Here is a 17,612-nt window from a genome sequence, read left to right as displayed (position 1 = left end):
ATATACCAGAATTAAATCATAGCTCTATCCTTTATTAGCTGCATAACTATGAGCTACTTAATCTCTCTAAGCTTCAGTCTTTTTATATATTTAAAATAGGAATAATAATAAAAATAGCTAACATATTTAAACCAGTTCATTAAAATGATAAATTTAACACTCCTAGCATATGCCTGATATACAGTAAAAATAAACCACACACACACACACACACACACGCACACACACACATACAAACTGTTGTGCATTTTTGAGAAAAATCTGAAATAGGGTGATACTGTGAGAATCTTCTCAGAGATTCTAGCTCAGAATATAGACTTATTCTCCCAAATGACTAGAGCATCATCGTCTGGAAAATAATTCCAAAATAATATCAACTCCTTTTCCCCACATTACCATTCCAATACAGGGAAACTAGATGGGAAAGCAATTATGTATTAAATCAGTGGGCTTGTCAATACTGCACAGTATTATCTTCCTCTAATTTAACTATCAATTTGGAAACACTGTTTTATCTGCCAGAGTGCATGAGTGATGGGGCAGTTGATCAGATAACTGAAATGCATCCTGTGTTAAATTTAGTTAATTCAACTCCCTGCTATATACTCTCTTCATAGCCTTGTACATCCTCCTCTGTAACATGTATCACATTTGTCCTTACTTATTTTTCTTTCCACACTAAACTGTGACCTCAGTACCAGCAGGCACAATGCCTTTCTTGGTGGTAACCATCCCAGCACCTAAAATGCTGCCTAATGTCTAGAAGGAGCGCCATCAGTATTTGTGATACTAAGTGTACATTTTGCTACTTGTGACAAAGCATAACTTTGACGACCTCTACACCAGGGTACACTACCCACCAAAAAATCAGCATAGCTCTAAACTCAGAAATAAATAAAACAAAAAGCAAAACTAGGCAACTAAGAAAGGAGTTTGCACTACAGGTTTTGATTTGTTTTTAAGTTGATATAAGTTTATGATTTGTGTTTAAGAGAGCCTCATGCAAAACAGAAAAAAAAAAAGATTTGTTTTTATGGAGATGGGGCCTTTTTTGATCATATGTGCAGAACCAAAAGAGGAGGGCAAGAAGGTCCGAGAACACAAAAAGACAAGTAGAGAAACCGTGAGGGAACAAACAGCAGAAGGCTGACAATATGAGAAACAGCAATGGAACAGCACACAGAGGATGTCTGATAGTGGAAAACAGACATGGTAATCGACAGAGGAAAAATCAACTGTGTAGTCTGTCCAGGAAGACAAGGTTATCTGCTCCATAGCCTTAAGGGATTTGGGAGGGCAGGGCAGCTGAAAAGTTCTGCAGGGTACTGGTGCTAACACTGGGCAGTCCTACAGTGGTAATGGAGGTCATTCCACCCACTGGCACACGGCCTCTGTGTCTCCTCAGAAAGCATGCCTGAGAGTTTAAAATGAGGGCAGCATTGTCTATAATTTTGTCATTTTAAAAAAGATAATCGAATATAACCAGTTATTTTTTATCGGGAAATAATCTTTTAACCAGAACAGTTTTCACTCATAATTCAAGAAAAAAATGTATATTTGTCATCTCTTTCTCTTAACTTTTTATGGAGAGCCTGTCATTAATTTGGAATCTCACCAGCAAATTCCTATTTTTCTAGGTATGCTCATTATAAATAAATAAATAAATAAATAAATAAATAAATAAATAAAGTTCCTTAAAACTACTGTGGTGTCTTCCAAAGTAGAAATCAATTCCATGATTACTTTAGAACCTAATTTACAAAATATACAAATGAAACTCATATTTTCTTCCTTGCAGCTAAGTGTACCTTCAGGTGTGGTTTTATTTGCTTTATATGTAGGAACAAATATATGGGATTTTTATTTGTTTGTTTGTTTGTTTGCTTGTTTGTTTGTTTTTGAGAAGAGCATGGTGTTCGAGTTGAGAACCATGGTAACATTCAGAATATACTGTAGAAATATGAAAACTAACTTTTGTTTAGACCAACAGATATATAACCATAGAAAGCAAATTTCAATTAATGGTCTTAAAACTGTTCACCAGCAAACAGAAAAGGAAATGTTTCCTTTTGCCAACACTACCCTCTAGTGGAATGACGGACAGCAAAAAGGGGCTTTCTTTTGGAGAATGGAGTTTATCCTTAATTTGCCATATAAGAAAGCATCTGTAGGGTTTTCTTTAGACATCCCTGGAACATAAATATATGAAACTATGGATTATGCTCATTGACATTACATTTCAGTAAATATTCTCATCTGAAATAATGCATTGTGGGAGAACTATGTGCAATTGTCTGTACACCTTAGGCACAATCAAACAATAAAAGATTGTAACCCCAGTAGATATACTATGTGTATACATATATGTATATGTATATATATTTACAAGAAGCAGAGTACAGCATTAGGAATAGAGGCAGTGGAAATATAATGGCTCTGTGTGATGTCAGAAGGGTAGTGAATGGAGGAGGGCGTTGTTATTGTGTGAGGGATATAAATGATAAATGTCCAACTATTACATTGTTTTGTGCACCTGAAACTAATAAAAAAAGTTAAAAAAGAAAGAAATATTGCTACATTGATTGTACTGATTGATTCTTCATCCTGTCAGTGGAAAGAAAACTAAAGTAAAGGATATCAATCTTTTAGTAGTCTTCAGTTTTTTACACCCTTAGGTTTGTGTCTAATTAGTTTGTGAGACCAGATTATAAAATGTCCACTGTATACTCAGTGAAAAGGTGAATCAAGTGAAAACTTTCTGTGCAAAAATAGGCCGCTCTAGTCAGCACTGTTATTGTCTGTATTGACATTAGTAAAAATTATGTACCTTTTATTTTTTTCCTGAAGAATCAAAATACCTTGTAACATTAAGGTTTTAAATGCCCCCTGGGGCGGGGGGCAGAAAATTTATGGGAACATTTTGAGTTTATGTGACTTTGGAATCTCATATACAGAAAAATTGCAAATGCTGGGCTCATTCTTTTCTAACCTTCAGGAGTTACAATTTAGGGGTACAAGAAGTTTTCCACCCTTTTTCATTCGTGGATTCGCTTATTAAAATAATTGGCACTCTTGTAAAGAGAAGGCGATAGTGTGCATGCCAATGTTTTATATATTTACCCAGACTCAATATCAATGCCCAACTCTGCCTTCATTAGAGACAACCAGTGCTTCCTGGGTTCATTTACTTGGTCAGATTCTAAAGCTCATAATTTGCAAAGGAACTTTTCTTTTTTTATGGAAGAGGTTGTGAATACTTTTATGTCCAAACAGAGAAAATATATATATATATATATATATATATATATATATATATATATATATATATATATATATATATATATATATATATATATATATATATATATATATATATATTAGTTTTCAATTTTGCTTACAGTACAAGACCTCCTATTTTTTATTAAAGTCTGCAGGTTTTTTTTCATATTCACAACTCAGAAATCAACTCAACTGTGAACATGAAATAAGCTCTATTTGATTGCAATAGATAATTACCCTGCGACCTCTTTGCAAATAAAGGTGTTTATAATCAGTCAGTGTGCTTTCAATTTACATTGTACTGGAAAATTGTTGTATCAGATCAAATATCAAAGGCTAAGTCGAACAATTTTCTTATTTCATGTTTAATAGCAAGTGAGAAAAAGATGACCTAGAGAGTAAGATAATTCACAAATTTAAGTTTGGGCTCAAAGAGGTTTGACCCAGATTACCCAAAACAATGCAGAGTGTAATGATTATTTTTAAAATATATAAACTTAAAGAATATAAAACAGCCCTGTTAATAAGCTTTGCTTTTGAGGGGAAAAAATAATACTGAACTCTCCATAAAAGATAAAATTATGGAGGGAAAAAAATGGTCTTGCTCTCAAGGGACCAGATTTATCAGTTTGGCTCTGCAAAATGAATAGTTTAATTTAGTCAAAGTACTTAACCTATGTGTGCAATCAGCATCTTTACTTGCCAAATAGCAGTAAAGTGACATGAAAATAGGGGTGTCTTTTCCTCGAGTCACCACAGTATTCTGGGTGTATGCTGGGCACTGGGTCATAAAAAATTGGAAGATTGTTATAAATATTTGTTTAGTGAGTGACACTAAATAAACAAAAATGCATTTATGTAACTCAATTCTGAAAATAAGCAAGATGTATGTAAATTACCTTGAAAAAAATCCTTAAGTAATCATCATTGTTTTCCGTCTAGAAGAACATCTACTCCTATCTGTCATTATTATAGTGTGCTGTAGGGAAAACATCCTTTAATCATTTCACTTTTGTAAAAATGTAAGATGGAATCAAAGAATACTTCACACTTTTCATTTAAAATGTTCTAAACATACCATTATGCTAAGTATATAAAAATCTGAAGTTACAACAGAAACATTAAATTGCTTTTTAAAAAAAGCAGCAACAAAACAAACATAAAACACTATCTCCTACACTTGCCTCATAGAATGACACTTTTTATAAAATTTGTTCTTACAATAATATATCATTCCAGTAGAAGTATCTTTTGAGGAAATGTCAAACATCCCTCCGGTCTTTAAAAGGTGTATTTGGTGGTAATGGGATGGGTGACAGGCTGTTTGCTCTAGTAGAATGGCCTTCTGTTGATATCACACACATTAATATCATATAGGAACTCAAGCATTTTACTCTGGGGTGCCATTCCGAAGTGAGAGTAATGGAACTGAGTGGATAGAAAGCTGACAGGGTTAAATGGATTGATTGACTTGAAGAGATGGAGCTGGTCAAGTAACTGTACCTACCCCGGTTTCAACTCAAGCACTAAATTCTTAATTGTTTTTTACAGGATATGAATGATTATCCTCCAGTATTTAGTAAACGGATCTACAAAGGGATAGTGGCTCCAGACGCTGCCAAGGGTACACCTATCACAACTGTCTATGCTGAAGACGCAGACCCTCCTGTAAGTAGACGTCCTTGATTAATGCTCCGAAGTGCAGTGAGGAAAACCTTTAACATGCATAAATGAATGGCCCAGTTCCCAAGATAGCACAGGTGGTTTCTGAGCTTCACTCGGTTCACTCTCATATATTTTATGTACTTGTGCCTGTTGAACTACAGGTGCAGATCATATTTCAAATGATTATTATTGAATTTAGACAATTTGGGGTATGCTTTTCGGGTTACAAGACTTCAAAATGCACTATTTACCAATTTATCTAGTACTAACGTAAATATGTAGAGTCAGAATTGTCTACATTGGGAATCAGTATCATTTGAATTCTTTGTTTAGAAAAGTGTAAGATTACTTTAGTCAAGATAGGTGTCATCATTATGTATTTTTTCATTGTATTCATATGTGGCTATTTTGTTATCAAATTCTAAATCAACATATGGCATAATGATTATATTGAATCTGCTAATCTTGGTAAACTAAAAATCTTAATATGTCTTTTAGAACATATTTAATAGATGCTTTTATTATCCACATGTTTTCCTCTTTTGAGAGATTCCAAATTGCCTTTCAAGATTTAGGGTTTTCAATTAAAATGTTATAGCAGAAGTGAGGCAATTTTTTCTTGAAGTATTAAAAATAGCATATAGAAGTAATAGTAGCTATATAAAAAATCCTTTTTTAAAAATAAAATAAATAAATAACTTGAGTACTTTATAAATCTTAATTATTTATTCTCATAATAGCCAAATAATAAACATTTACATTTTAACTTGGAGTGAGCTCACACTATATGTTAGTAGCTGATATATTCTAGAAAAAATGTTAAAAGTATTAAATGAACCATTTTAGAAAAGTAATAAAATAGAAAAATACCTGAAATTTATAGTGGTTAAAAAGTTCTGTTTCATATTACTAATATGAATTTTATTTATGTAATGCTGTTTATTTAGTGGAAGCTGAATGGCAGTCATAACATTTTTTTAACTTTACTTGTGACAAGCCATATAAAGTCTTTTGTGACTAAAGGTCTTGAAAAGTAATAATGTTAACATGAAAGCAATGACCTTTCACTCAGAAGCTCCTTTTCTCCAGTGTTAAAATGTCTTTGAAACATTTATTGCGTCTTGGGAAATATGATAGACAACATTTCATAGCCTTGAACACGCCGATAGAGATGGTGAATGTGAAGTTCGTGGTTTGTCTGCTTTTTAAGTAAACTGTCAGAGATACAAAACACTTTGATGTTAGGAATACACATTCAGTTCTATGCAAGATGTGTTTTGAGCACTAATTCTATACGGTCATTGTACCAACCAGTTTTTGCTCTCCGGAAACAGATTCCAATCTTAGAGGAAAAACAGAATTGCACATTGAAACTATAACACACTATACTAAATGAGTGTAAGCAAACACACCGTCTTAAAATGCTCATGTTGCTGAGAAATTTTCATTAATGCAGAATTTAAGATAGTGTAAAGTTTAATAGCACTCATGATGAAAGACTGAAAGTAAACCTGCTGGTCACCTATGTGAGACAGACCTCAAAGCCTTAGGGTAGTGTGGATGGCAGAATCCTCACTTCACCTTTGACACCTACAACCTTGGTACATGGTTTGACCTTCAGGTCACTCTACCGATGTGAGAAAAGTTGTTTTAGTCTGTTGTCTGATCTGTAAAGAAACTGCATTATTTAGAGAGAAGCCCCTGTTTTTACATCCTGAAACTCCTTCATGGAAATTTATCAGGACTAAATTCCATATTTCTTTTAAAGTTCTTAGGGTTTTTTTACTCCCAATAGTAGTTTTTAGCATTTAACATTGAATGCTGGCTTTTTAGTAGATGAAAGGTGGATGCTAGGCATTCATTTGGAATACTGAGCAAGCTTATTTAAGTTGGTGAACATATATGATATCAGACTCAGTTTCAATCCTCGAAACACTAGCAATCTTTTGGCATAACTAGCATTTAGCATTGAGTTCTCCAATTATTTCTGCAAATTGGGTCCCTTAAATTAGCCTAGTTCCAATTTGGCTGCGCCTACACCAATTCAAAATAAAAGTTCAATTCCATAAAAAATTTTTAAAGATAGATTTTCAAAAATATTGTGATTGATTTGTACTTATACTATTTTATGTTGGTGCCATAAATATAGAATAAGTATTTGTTGAACGAGCTTGCCAAATGTTTTCTACTCTGTTCCTATTATAAAAACTTTATTAAATGGAACAAAACAGTTTCAGTTTCTTACCCTTCAGAGGTGTCAGTTCTACTACTTGGGTTGTAAGTATCTATGGTGATGCCAAGTTTATTTAATGATGTCTCTGATAAACTAGAAAGTAATGTCCTTGAGAGAAGAAATGAAAACTTCCAGTTTGTATCCCTATGTCTAACGCTACTTGGTACTTAGTAGTCTATTAGGATTTGTGGAATAATTGAATAAATGAATATGTAAACAGTTACTTCTGTGCTATTCCGAATTGATAAATTGTCAGTTCTTCAGATATTTAGTTATTTGTGACCCTGGGAAAATTTTTAATGTCTCTAAGCCTCAGATTAGCCATTTGAGGGCTGTGAAAATTAAATAGGGTGATTCATATATAATGCTTAGTCCAGTGTCTACACCCTCCAGTAGTATGTATTGGTATAATTCATCAGTAACAATTTCATTTCCAGAGGTTGGCCACACCCATTTTAAACAAGAAAATAGCAACGACAAAACTTGTGAAGTATCAGATAGAGACACTGGATAAGGTCTTAAAGTTGAGAGAGCATTGTTGCTGAATATAAATTAAGAATTATAAAATGCATGCCATGCAAAACTAAAGTTCTCTACAGGGAGAAAGAAAAATCTTCCAGGGATTTTTTTTTTCCTCACTAAATTAAAGCTGTTAGGACTTTTATTCTCTGCCTTGCTTTTGTGACAGTACTGGCATTACGTAGTTCACCAGAGATACACATAGCAAATGACTGATCATTTTGGATATTAAAATTTGCTAACCTTTTTCTTTTGCTCACCGGAGACTTCTCATTCTAAACTGTCATAAAACACAAAACTGCAAGTACTTGTTGCATATTACCATGGGTGCCAAAATAATGTGTATACATTTTAAGCGTTGTTAACACTTTGGTCAATGTTGCTCAAGTAGTAATTTGCTGTACGCAAAAGGACACTGATGGCAACCACTTTGAGCACCTCTTGTAATTGCAGAAGTCAAATGTGACTTGTATTCATCTTTCGTTATCAGTATATATTAATACAGGTTTTTTTTTTCCTTTCTTAAAATGTGTATACATTTTTTGGCACCCTCTGTATTTAGTCTTTCTGAAGCTACTGGTCAAACCCCATGATTCAAGAGTTCTCTTTGTGGGCAAAGCAAATGCCTGACAGAATAGTGTCCTTTTTGGTCACATGGACATAGAAAAATTGGGATAAATAAATGAAGTTCACGTTTTGTTCATTTCCAAGAAAGTATTAGGGATCCATGCAGGATTGCTTTTTCCTGGTTGTACCATTCTTTGTATTTCATGCATTTTAGGAGTTGTAATATTCTTGTCTGAGGTGAAGCATTAAAGCAGTAATTTGAACATGCTTTATATTAACAATTTTAAAAAACATTTTATTTGCATATAATAATATAAGAACTATTAGACATCAAAGACTTATTTTTCTAGGCTTTGATGTTGATTTATGAAATAAATATGCTCCATTAAAAAGGTTTTAGAAGTTCCCAATAGTAACTGACTTTAAAAATCAGTGAGTATTCTAACTATCCTATTTTTAGAGAATATTTTTATAAAGGGACAATAACTGCAAAATGTGGGGTATTGTTTCTTCCTCTGTTGAGATTCTGAGAGTTAGACTAGCCTTTCAGAGTTTAGAGAAGTTACCGGAGAAGTTACTTTTAAAGTGTTCTCACAGGTGGTTTTAGCACCCTTCTCAATCATTCAAGGACAGTTTTGTTGATCACTAGAGATTTAAAAAGATAGTTTTTTTATGATGCATATTTTGTGTTTTATTAAAATGTGATGTCACCAAATAATATCATATAATCATAATGATATCAAAATGCTTAACCTTAAAAAAGGTATTTGTTTGCAATCTAATAGCAGAGGACAGAACAGTAGAATGAAAGCAACAATCACCTTTATGATTTGCTGCTTGTTTTGTGTGCAATAGTTAAAACTATTCAGGGCCAGGAATATTATAAGATTGTATTTTTATCTCCAGATAATATAGCTGTCCTGTATCATATTTTATTGATATCTCCACAGATCTATTTTTCATCACTCACCACCACTGGCTCGGTCATTATGCTGTATTGATTTAGGTTATTGCTAGCAATGTTGCAGAAACTCTGGTTTTAAAGATCAGTGCCTATTAACCATATTTGCTGAATCTGGAGCATGTCGAGGGAATGTACACGGCTCAATGTTTTTTGTTTCTGGGTTGTTTTTTTTCCTTCACATCAAAGCTGTTACAGACATAATCGAGAACTGTTTTCATGATGCATGTCAGGTTGTGAAAATGGAGCCAATGTAGCCCCAGCCTTAGTCCCTTTGGTCTCAGATCCTTAATTAGGAAGTGCACCATGAACCAGCTGGGACTTGATCTATAAAATGACAATGGGTTATAATTAGATTTGAAAGTGTAAATGAGTACAAAAGGGAAGGTTTTATGAGCAAGTTTATACATGATAGATGCCTAGAAAAGGCTTATCTAAGAGTTTTAAGGATTTTCTTTCCTTTTTGTAGCATATAGATTTCTTTCAACAATTATACTATTAACATTACTTGAAATTGATATTAGATTTAACTGCTTCCGATGTAAATGTTGCTCTTCTAATTAAGAAACCACCATGCTTACTGGAGGTAAAGTGATGGCTTACAGCATAAATGATGTGCTTTATTTTGAATTTCTGGACAAAGAAAATGGAAACGGATACTTTGAAACAGTATTTTGGCTTCTCATGAGCTGGATTCTTGCCTTCATACTCTCAAAGCCAGACCACGGTAACCGTTGGTCTTGTTGTTATCTATGTTATAGTTATTCCATTTCCTTGAATGATAGCTATACTTAGGCTGTAGACTACAATCAAACATGCACCTGGCACAATATAGTAACTTCATAATATTTACTGAATAAATCAATTAATCAAAAAGCATTTACTGTGGACTTCATAAATAAAAATATGACAAGACAGAGATAAAGCCATGAGAGAGTGTATGAAAGGTTCCAAGAAATGCTATAGTTATTCTGATAACGAAGAGATGAATGTGTCTGTTGTAGTCAGAGTCTGCTATGGATAGGAATTCAACTTTTAAAAATGTAGAGATTTCATTTAAGTCAAGGTAGAAGAAACTGACGGAGGAAATGTATCCAAATATTGTAGGGTCAAAAACATTTATTTGATGTTCATGAATTTGTGTAATATGATTTGAACTATGTATGAGTCAGTAAACATTAACTATTAAAAAATACATTAGTGCTGTCTTCAGAGACATTCGGGGACAAGAAATGTGTAAGATAAGGTTTTATGAAACCCATCTTATTATATAGAAAATGGAAGCTTTCTAATGACTTATAAATAGGGCAATGACAAAATCAAATTGACATATTAGAAGAATCAATTCCCTATGATATGCAGTCTTTCTTGGGTGAGATAATAAATGAAAACCAGGAGATGAGTTAGCTATTGCTTTTCTTTCAGTATGAAAAAGACAAGATGGACAATGGAAATGATGAAAATGGAAATGCTTAAAACTCATTGAAATGGAAAAATGAATAGTGATTGGGCAGGAGGTTGAAGCTTAGAAACAGAACACACAATCAAGAGATTTTAGCTGGAGTGATAATGATATTAATGATATTTGTTGTTAGAAATAAGGTAGGTAGAAAAGAAAGCTGTTTTAAGGAGAAAATGATGAGATTAAATTAGGACCAATTAAATTTTAAATGATTTCAAAACATCTGAGTGCACCTATCTACAGAATGATAAAGCTGTCCAATTCTCTCTCCTGGGCATGGAGGCTGAGAGAACTAAGTCAGGACATACCTGATGAAAGAGTAATACTCACTAAATCTATCCAGGAGTCATAAAGCCAGGGCTGGCAGGGAACTTTTCTCTTGCCCAGGGTTACAGGTTCATCATAGGAGTATATAACACTTAGTGTTGAAAGGAAGTTGACGGAAAATGGCAGTATGGGGCCGAGATTCTCTCGCATATCGATCAGTGTACCATGAAGAAGACCTGAAACAGATATCAGGTGGCCACAGCTGCTTTGATCTAATGCCCTGATGATTTAGCTGCGTTGAGAGGGTCAGGGATGGATCAGCCAGAAAATATGGGAGTAAAAACATGGGAAAAAAAGTGGAATAATAGCGACCTAAATAGCAGGTGAAGCTATGAGAGTAAATACATTTTTTGAGGGAGAAAATATATTATAGTAGATAAGAGAGAAACTTGGAAATAAATCCTTAGGGGGGCTGTTCGAGGATGGGCCAGGAGTGAAGAGTGGAAAGAGCCAGAGAAAGACTCAGAAGACAGAAGAAAAATCTGCTAGCAATGAGGTTCGGATAAAAAAAAAAAGAAAGAAAAAAAAAAAGAAAGAAAGAAAATTTCAATGCAGGAGATAAATTAAATTGTAACGGATTACTATTATTTTTTTTACAGACATAGCAAGAAGAATGAAATCAAGCTAAGTAAAAGACCATAGTTTTATTAATTAGAAACTCATGGGTAACCTTCATGTTAAGTTAGCCTCTCTTGCAGCTCGCTTGCCATTTTAGTTTCCATTGTCTGAGTTATTTTTGGGTATGATTTTTATGTGTATGTCAATTTTTGTTTTGGATCCTATCAGTTTATTTTATTACATTCTCTTTGGAAAGTGACTTATGTGCATTCTCTGTAAATACTATTTATAACATTGTAGTTATATTTCCAGGACATATTTACAACTACTTATACTTATTTCAGCCTATATATGATTTATGACATTTCTTTTATATTCTGACATTTTTAAGTTCTTCATTTTGTTGCATCTCTTGGTTTACCCATATATGCTTTACTGTTTTTTTAGAATGATATATACCTTATGAGTTCTGATATGAACTCATGAAGTTTGCTTTTGCTTATACACATAACATAAACCTTGACAGACTATTAGAGTCTTGGTTTCAAATTTTTGCCCTTTAAAATTATATACTTGTATATGCTTTTCTAGTATTTATCATATTTATCATGGTAGAATTATGAAGCTATATCAATTTTCTTAATTTTTAGTTTTTTTTTTCTTTCTGCCTTTTTTGTAAGATTAAACGTTTTTACTAGTATATACTTAGATATTTTCTTCTCAGTATTAATTGTCTGGTATATGATGCCCTCTTTCTATCCACAACCCTCTATAGTTCACCAGCCCAAGAAAGTTTTAAGTGACTTCAAGAGTAAGGGCTCTAAAGTGAGATTGCCTGGTTTCAACTCCTAAAGCTCTTACTGACTAGCCTTGTAAACTTAGTCAGTCTGTCCCTCAGTTCTTACATTTGTAAAATGCAATTAAAAAAGATAATATAACTGAAACTTTGTACTCCTTGAATAGCAACTCTCCATCTGCCCCTTCCCTAACATCCATAATCCTGTGCTTTGCTTCTATGAGTTTGACAATTTTAGATACCTCATATAAGTGGAATCATACAGTCTTTTTCCTTTTATGACTGGCTTGTTTCACTTAGCATAATATGAAGTCAAGGTTCATCCATATTGTCTCAAATGGCAGAAGTTGATTATCTTTGTAAGGCTGGAAAATATTCTATTGTATGTATATGTCACATTTGCTTTATCTACTTCTCCACTGACGAATATTTATTTTTCCATGCTAGCTGTTGTGAATATTGCTTCAATGAGCATGGAAGTGTAAATGTCTCTTTGAGATCCTTATCTCAATTATTTTGTATATATTCCTAAAAGTAGGGTTGTTGGATCATATATCAGTTCAATTTTTAATTCTTCTGAGGGACCTTCATACTGTTTTCCATAGTGGCTATACCATTTTACATTCCGACCAACAATTGGAATTAGAATTAATTCCAGTTAATTCTAATTAATTGGAGGGTTAGAATTTCTCCACATCCAAACTACCATTTGCTACCCCTTTTTTCTTTTTTCCTTTTTTTTTTTTTTTTGGAGGGGGGGAATAGCCATCTTAACAGGATGAGGTAGTATCTCATTGTGTTTTTGATTTGTGTTTTGATCATTTCATATACCTGTTGGCCATTTGGTATGTCTTCTTTGGATAAATCTTTATTCAAATTGTTCATCCATTTTTTAGTCAGATTATTTTTTTTTGGTTATTGTTTTAGAGGTTTGCTTTTCAAAATTAAGCCTATAGTTAACAATACTGTATTGTACACTTAATAATATGTTAAGAGGATAGCTTTCATGTTGAGTGTTCATCCCACAATGGAAAAAAAAATAGTTCTTACTTTGTAGGATTGATGTGAGAATTACATGGTATAATTATGTGGAATAGTTGGTGCCTGCTATATAGTCAGTACTTAATAAATATTATTTATCATTTGTTTTCTAAGATCTTTTTCATATTTTGAGTCTCTGATATATGTCCTCTATTTATTGTTTGTATACTATTACCTTATTTTTGTCCTTTTCTTCTGTGTTCTGGGAAAACCTATAAAGTTCAGAGGTCCAGCAAATCAAGAATGTGGGTGCATATTTGTGTGTGTGTGTGTGTGTGTGTGTTTGTGGTGGCATTCAGGAAAATTTTAGTGTAAGGATTATCAGTTATATTGGGGACTGCCTATCACATCAGAGATTCCCATATAGGTGTGATCATTATTAAGTATGAAGTATCCTATGAAATTCTTGCACAGCAGGATTTTATGAACACATAGCAACAGGATTGAAATGTCAGAACCTAATTCTCAGTAAAACTAGTAAGAAAAAGAAAATAATACCATTACATAAAGTTTAAAAAAAACAAAAGTGCACACAGTAGCATCAATTATGTTTTCCTACTCAAATGATGCATAGTAAACAATACCAAAACATCACTAGTTCATTATAACACAGATTTATATTTGTAATCAAGGGCCTCTGAAGCAGCTGGGTAGGCAGGCCTTGGCTTCAGGCTGAAGGTTGAGCTCATGTCTACTCTACACGCATCCTTCTTCAGGGACACATGGCTAATCAGGCCTGCTCTTCACACAGTGAATATGGGATCAAAAGAGCACTTGCCTAAGCACAGGATCACCTGTAAAACTTCTGGTTGTGTGTCAGAGTCCCTCACATTCCACTGACCAAAGCAAGTCACATGGCCAAGCCCCAAATCTTTGGGAAATAGAGGAAAACAGAATGGATATTTATTAAAAATAATGCAACATACCACAGCAATCCAGTTGAAAGATACTCGTTAAATGCATTCAAATGTTTGCCTGTGATGGAAAAGGAGGTAGGAGTGAGTGAGGATAAATTAAGATAAGAAATGAGGAGTAAATATGCCTAGCAAGATCCATTGATGACAATGTTCCATAAATTATGGATTCTATTTAACTTGAATCTCTGCCCCTGTGGTCCAAACAGAATAAAAAGCTCTCAATATGTATTACATGTGTGCATCTCCGATATCAGTTAAGGGTACTACATTAAGTATTAAGGATTAAAATATTCATGTTTCCTGCCTTAGAATTTCAAACATAAAGAGGTTGCAATTAGTCAAAAATCAATCACATAAATAAAAATAACAAACTGTGAAAAGCTCTAAGAAATAAATCCTTAGGGTGCTGTTAAACCAGAGAAGAGGGAGTCTGATTTTGTCTTTTAAGGCAAGGAAGTTCACGGAAGAAAGACTCAGAGCTGAGATCTGAAAGATAAGGAGATGTTTCCAAGGCAAAGTGCAATGGCAAAAGAATTGAGGACCTCAAGGAGGAGGAAGAAAACTGAGTTTTGAAAACCAAAAGGAGGCAGTTTGTCTGAAGGCTGGAGGGGTAAATGAGTCAGAGCTTATGGAGTACAGTGGCCATGAAGACAGTGTCACTCTGTCTTGTTTCATCCTCAGAAAAATGGGAGGGTTTTAGGCAGAGGGGACAGGGTCACTAACTACTGACACTAGCTCAGATTCATTGCTATTTTTAGTTTTATAAGTTAGTTATGATGAGGGAAGTTGAATGTGTGCCCTCTGTTATCTTTATACATTTTTAAAAAACATAGCTAAATGAAGAAATTTTATAGGAACATGTTGTTATTTGATGTCGTTAGGGGATTGAATTATGTTAGCCTTTGAAAAACGTATTTCCAAAAAGAGTTAGTGGTAAATAATCTTAAAGCAAATATTTCTTAAGATCGTTCATAGTTATGTTAATGTAATGTCTGTGGAAACTGAATTATATGCAGGCAGTATATTAAACCAGTTACATATTGCATAAGGAACTTCTCTATAAGAGAGTTGGCCCACTCTGTTTTTGAAATACAATAGGAACTTTAGGTGTTAAAAAACAGGATTGAGGAGAAAAAGAAAGAAAAGCATTTGATCTCAGTGGTTACATAGAGAGTTGGATCTGCAGTTTTTCCTAGTCTCTTTTAAGGATACCATGCCACTGAGTTAAATTCGCTGGGAAAAAAAAAAAAAAAAAAAAAAAAAATAACAACAACAATGACTAAGTCTTATGAGTGCAAAAAGCAACCAAACTATAGTACTCCCTGATGCTAATTTATATTTGGGAGCTTTGGTGAATTATGCTGTTACAAAATAAATCAGATTAGTTGCTTTCAAAGATGTCAGGAGAAAGAATTTTGGAAACCACATCAGGAAGAAAAATCTTTGTGTACTTGGAAACAAATTACTTAATGTTTGCAAGTAATGATAATAATAGGTTTAGTATTTCCAGACATAATGTGATTGACATTATTATGAAGAAAATTACATGGATCTGAGTAGGTAATTTCTTGGTAATTATGTATTTAAGAAAAAAGACTAAATCAAGATATCCCCTGATATTAAGAATTTATTATTTTTGGTCCATTATAATCTCATTGAAATTCCATATGTTTGCAAGATTAGAACATCTTTCATACAGAACTCCAATTAACTGTAATGTAATTAATTACATTCTCACCATCATTAAGTCAAAACATACTGTGTTTAACACTCACTATACAAATGGAAATCAAAAGTAAAATGTACTGAATAGTAAAAAAAATAAATAATTGAAATCTCAAGGTTATCTTTTTGTAATAAATTTACATTTATTCTGTTTTAATAGTTACACCCACCTTGTTATTGTATAGAAATATGTTACTTTTTGGCTTAAAAAAAAAAAAAACCTAATGTAAGCATCATCATGACAGGATATTTTTTGTCTGCTATGTTCCCATCATCTAGAAAACTTTCCAGACTCAGAATATTAGCATATCACAATATTACTATATATACTGAATAAATTACTATTCCAGCAATATTGTCTCTTACTAATATTTACTGAGTTTTACACATATCAGTTTTAGGAGATAAGAGAACATCACAAAGTTGAAATGATGCTATTCACATTTTGGAAACCACACAATATTTAAATAAGTCACATACTATCCCAAATTATATTTGGAAAGAAGCCTAATACATGAACTAACCAATTAATTCATTTAATAGATGTCATAAATCATGTCCTTTCTGGAAGCTATTAGAGTTGGCAAACATCCCCCTAGTCCCTTAAAGCTGTTGACTAATGTCACTAGTGTTGGTGTTTGTATTTAACTAGGAAAAATAATATTGTACACACACAATCCTTTAAGTTGCAAAAAGAAGTTACTAAATTTCTTTAAACCTCATTTCCATATGAGAATAATAAGACCACTTTGTTGGATTGGTGCTTGAATTTAATGAAGAATGAAAACACTTACCTAATGTCAGGCCAATGGATTTTAGTTAATATTTCCTCCTCCTTAATCTTGCTTTCGGGGCAGTAGCAAACATGCCTAACTTTGTCTCTGGTTTGGAACAGTGCTTGTATCATTGTTTGTGAACTTTAGGACATCAGTGCATTGGACGCATGAAGTAACTTTTGTGTCACCTATCACATTATAAAATTTGAGAATAAAGTTTTCATGAAAATTCCATGCTAATAGGGTCTTTACAATCCTCCCAAAATGATATGTGCATATTTTAATAAACTTCTTACCAAAAATTTTGCAAGATATTTTGTTTAAGTAAGCTTCTTTATGTCACTTAATAATGTTATATGTCTACTTTTGTCTCCCAGAGTTTAAAACACAGTGTTCAAAATCTTGACACATAAATTAAATTTTAGTTTGTCCATTTAATACTCAAATGATATACCAGTTCTGCCCCAAATATAAAACAATTGTCACACTCTCTATAAATCCAAACATTTTAAGGCACATGACATTTTCATATGTAAATGTCTACATGGGTTTAAAGTCCACTTGACTATAAATTTGAAGATCTATACTCTGGTTCCAGCACCTTTATTTAGTACACCCATGCTTCTCCTTTATAGCTTTATCAGAAATGTTAGTGGATTATCGTGTTTATCAGTGTATCTTTTATCTTCCCCATCTGACTAAATATGAGGCCCATAAGTACAGAAGCATTTCTTTCTCACCATTGCCTATCATCTTGAGAGATGAATATGAATAGTTATGAGTGGG

At 33.1% G+C, this 17,612-nt stretch overlaps 1 protein-coding gene across 3 annotated transcripts in view; it reads left to right on the top strand.

The window, feature by feature from the left end:
* Positions 1 to 17,612, top strand: part of PCDH15 (protocadherin related 15) — an 822,425-nt gene that overhangs the window by 675,996 nt on the left and 128,817 nt on the right. For all 3 annotated transcript variants that reach the window (XR_013995038.1, XM_081075408.1, XM_081075407.1), the window contains exon 22: positions 4,831 to 4,947. Coding sequence is in view for 2 of the 3 variants with exons in the window: in XM_081075408.1 (XP_080931534.1) it covers positions 4,831 to 4,947 (117 nt within the window). In the remaining variant the exon portion in view is untranslated. The remainder of the gene's footprint in view (positions 1 to 4,830; positions 4,948 to 17,612) is intronic.

Source organism: Rhinolophus hipposideros, assembly GCF_964194185.1.
Source record: "Rhinolophus hipposideros genome assembly, chromosome: 15".
Taxonomy (NCBI): Eukaryota; Metazoa; Chordata; class Mammalia; order Chiroptera; family Rhinolophidae; genus Rhinolophus; species Rhinolophus hipposideros.
The sequence above is the reverse complement of the archived record's forward strand: the minus strand, read 5'-3'. Positions and strand labels throughout refer to the sequence as shown.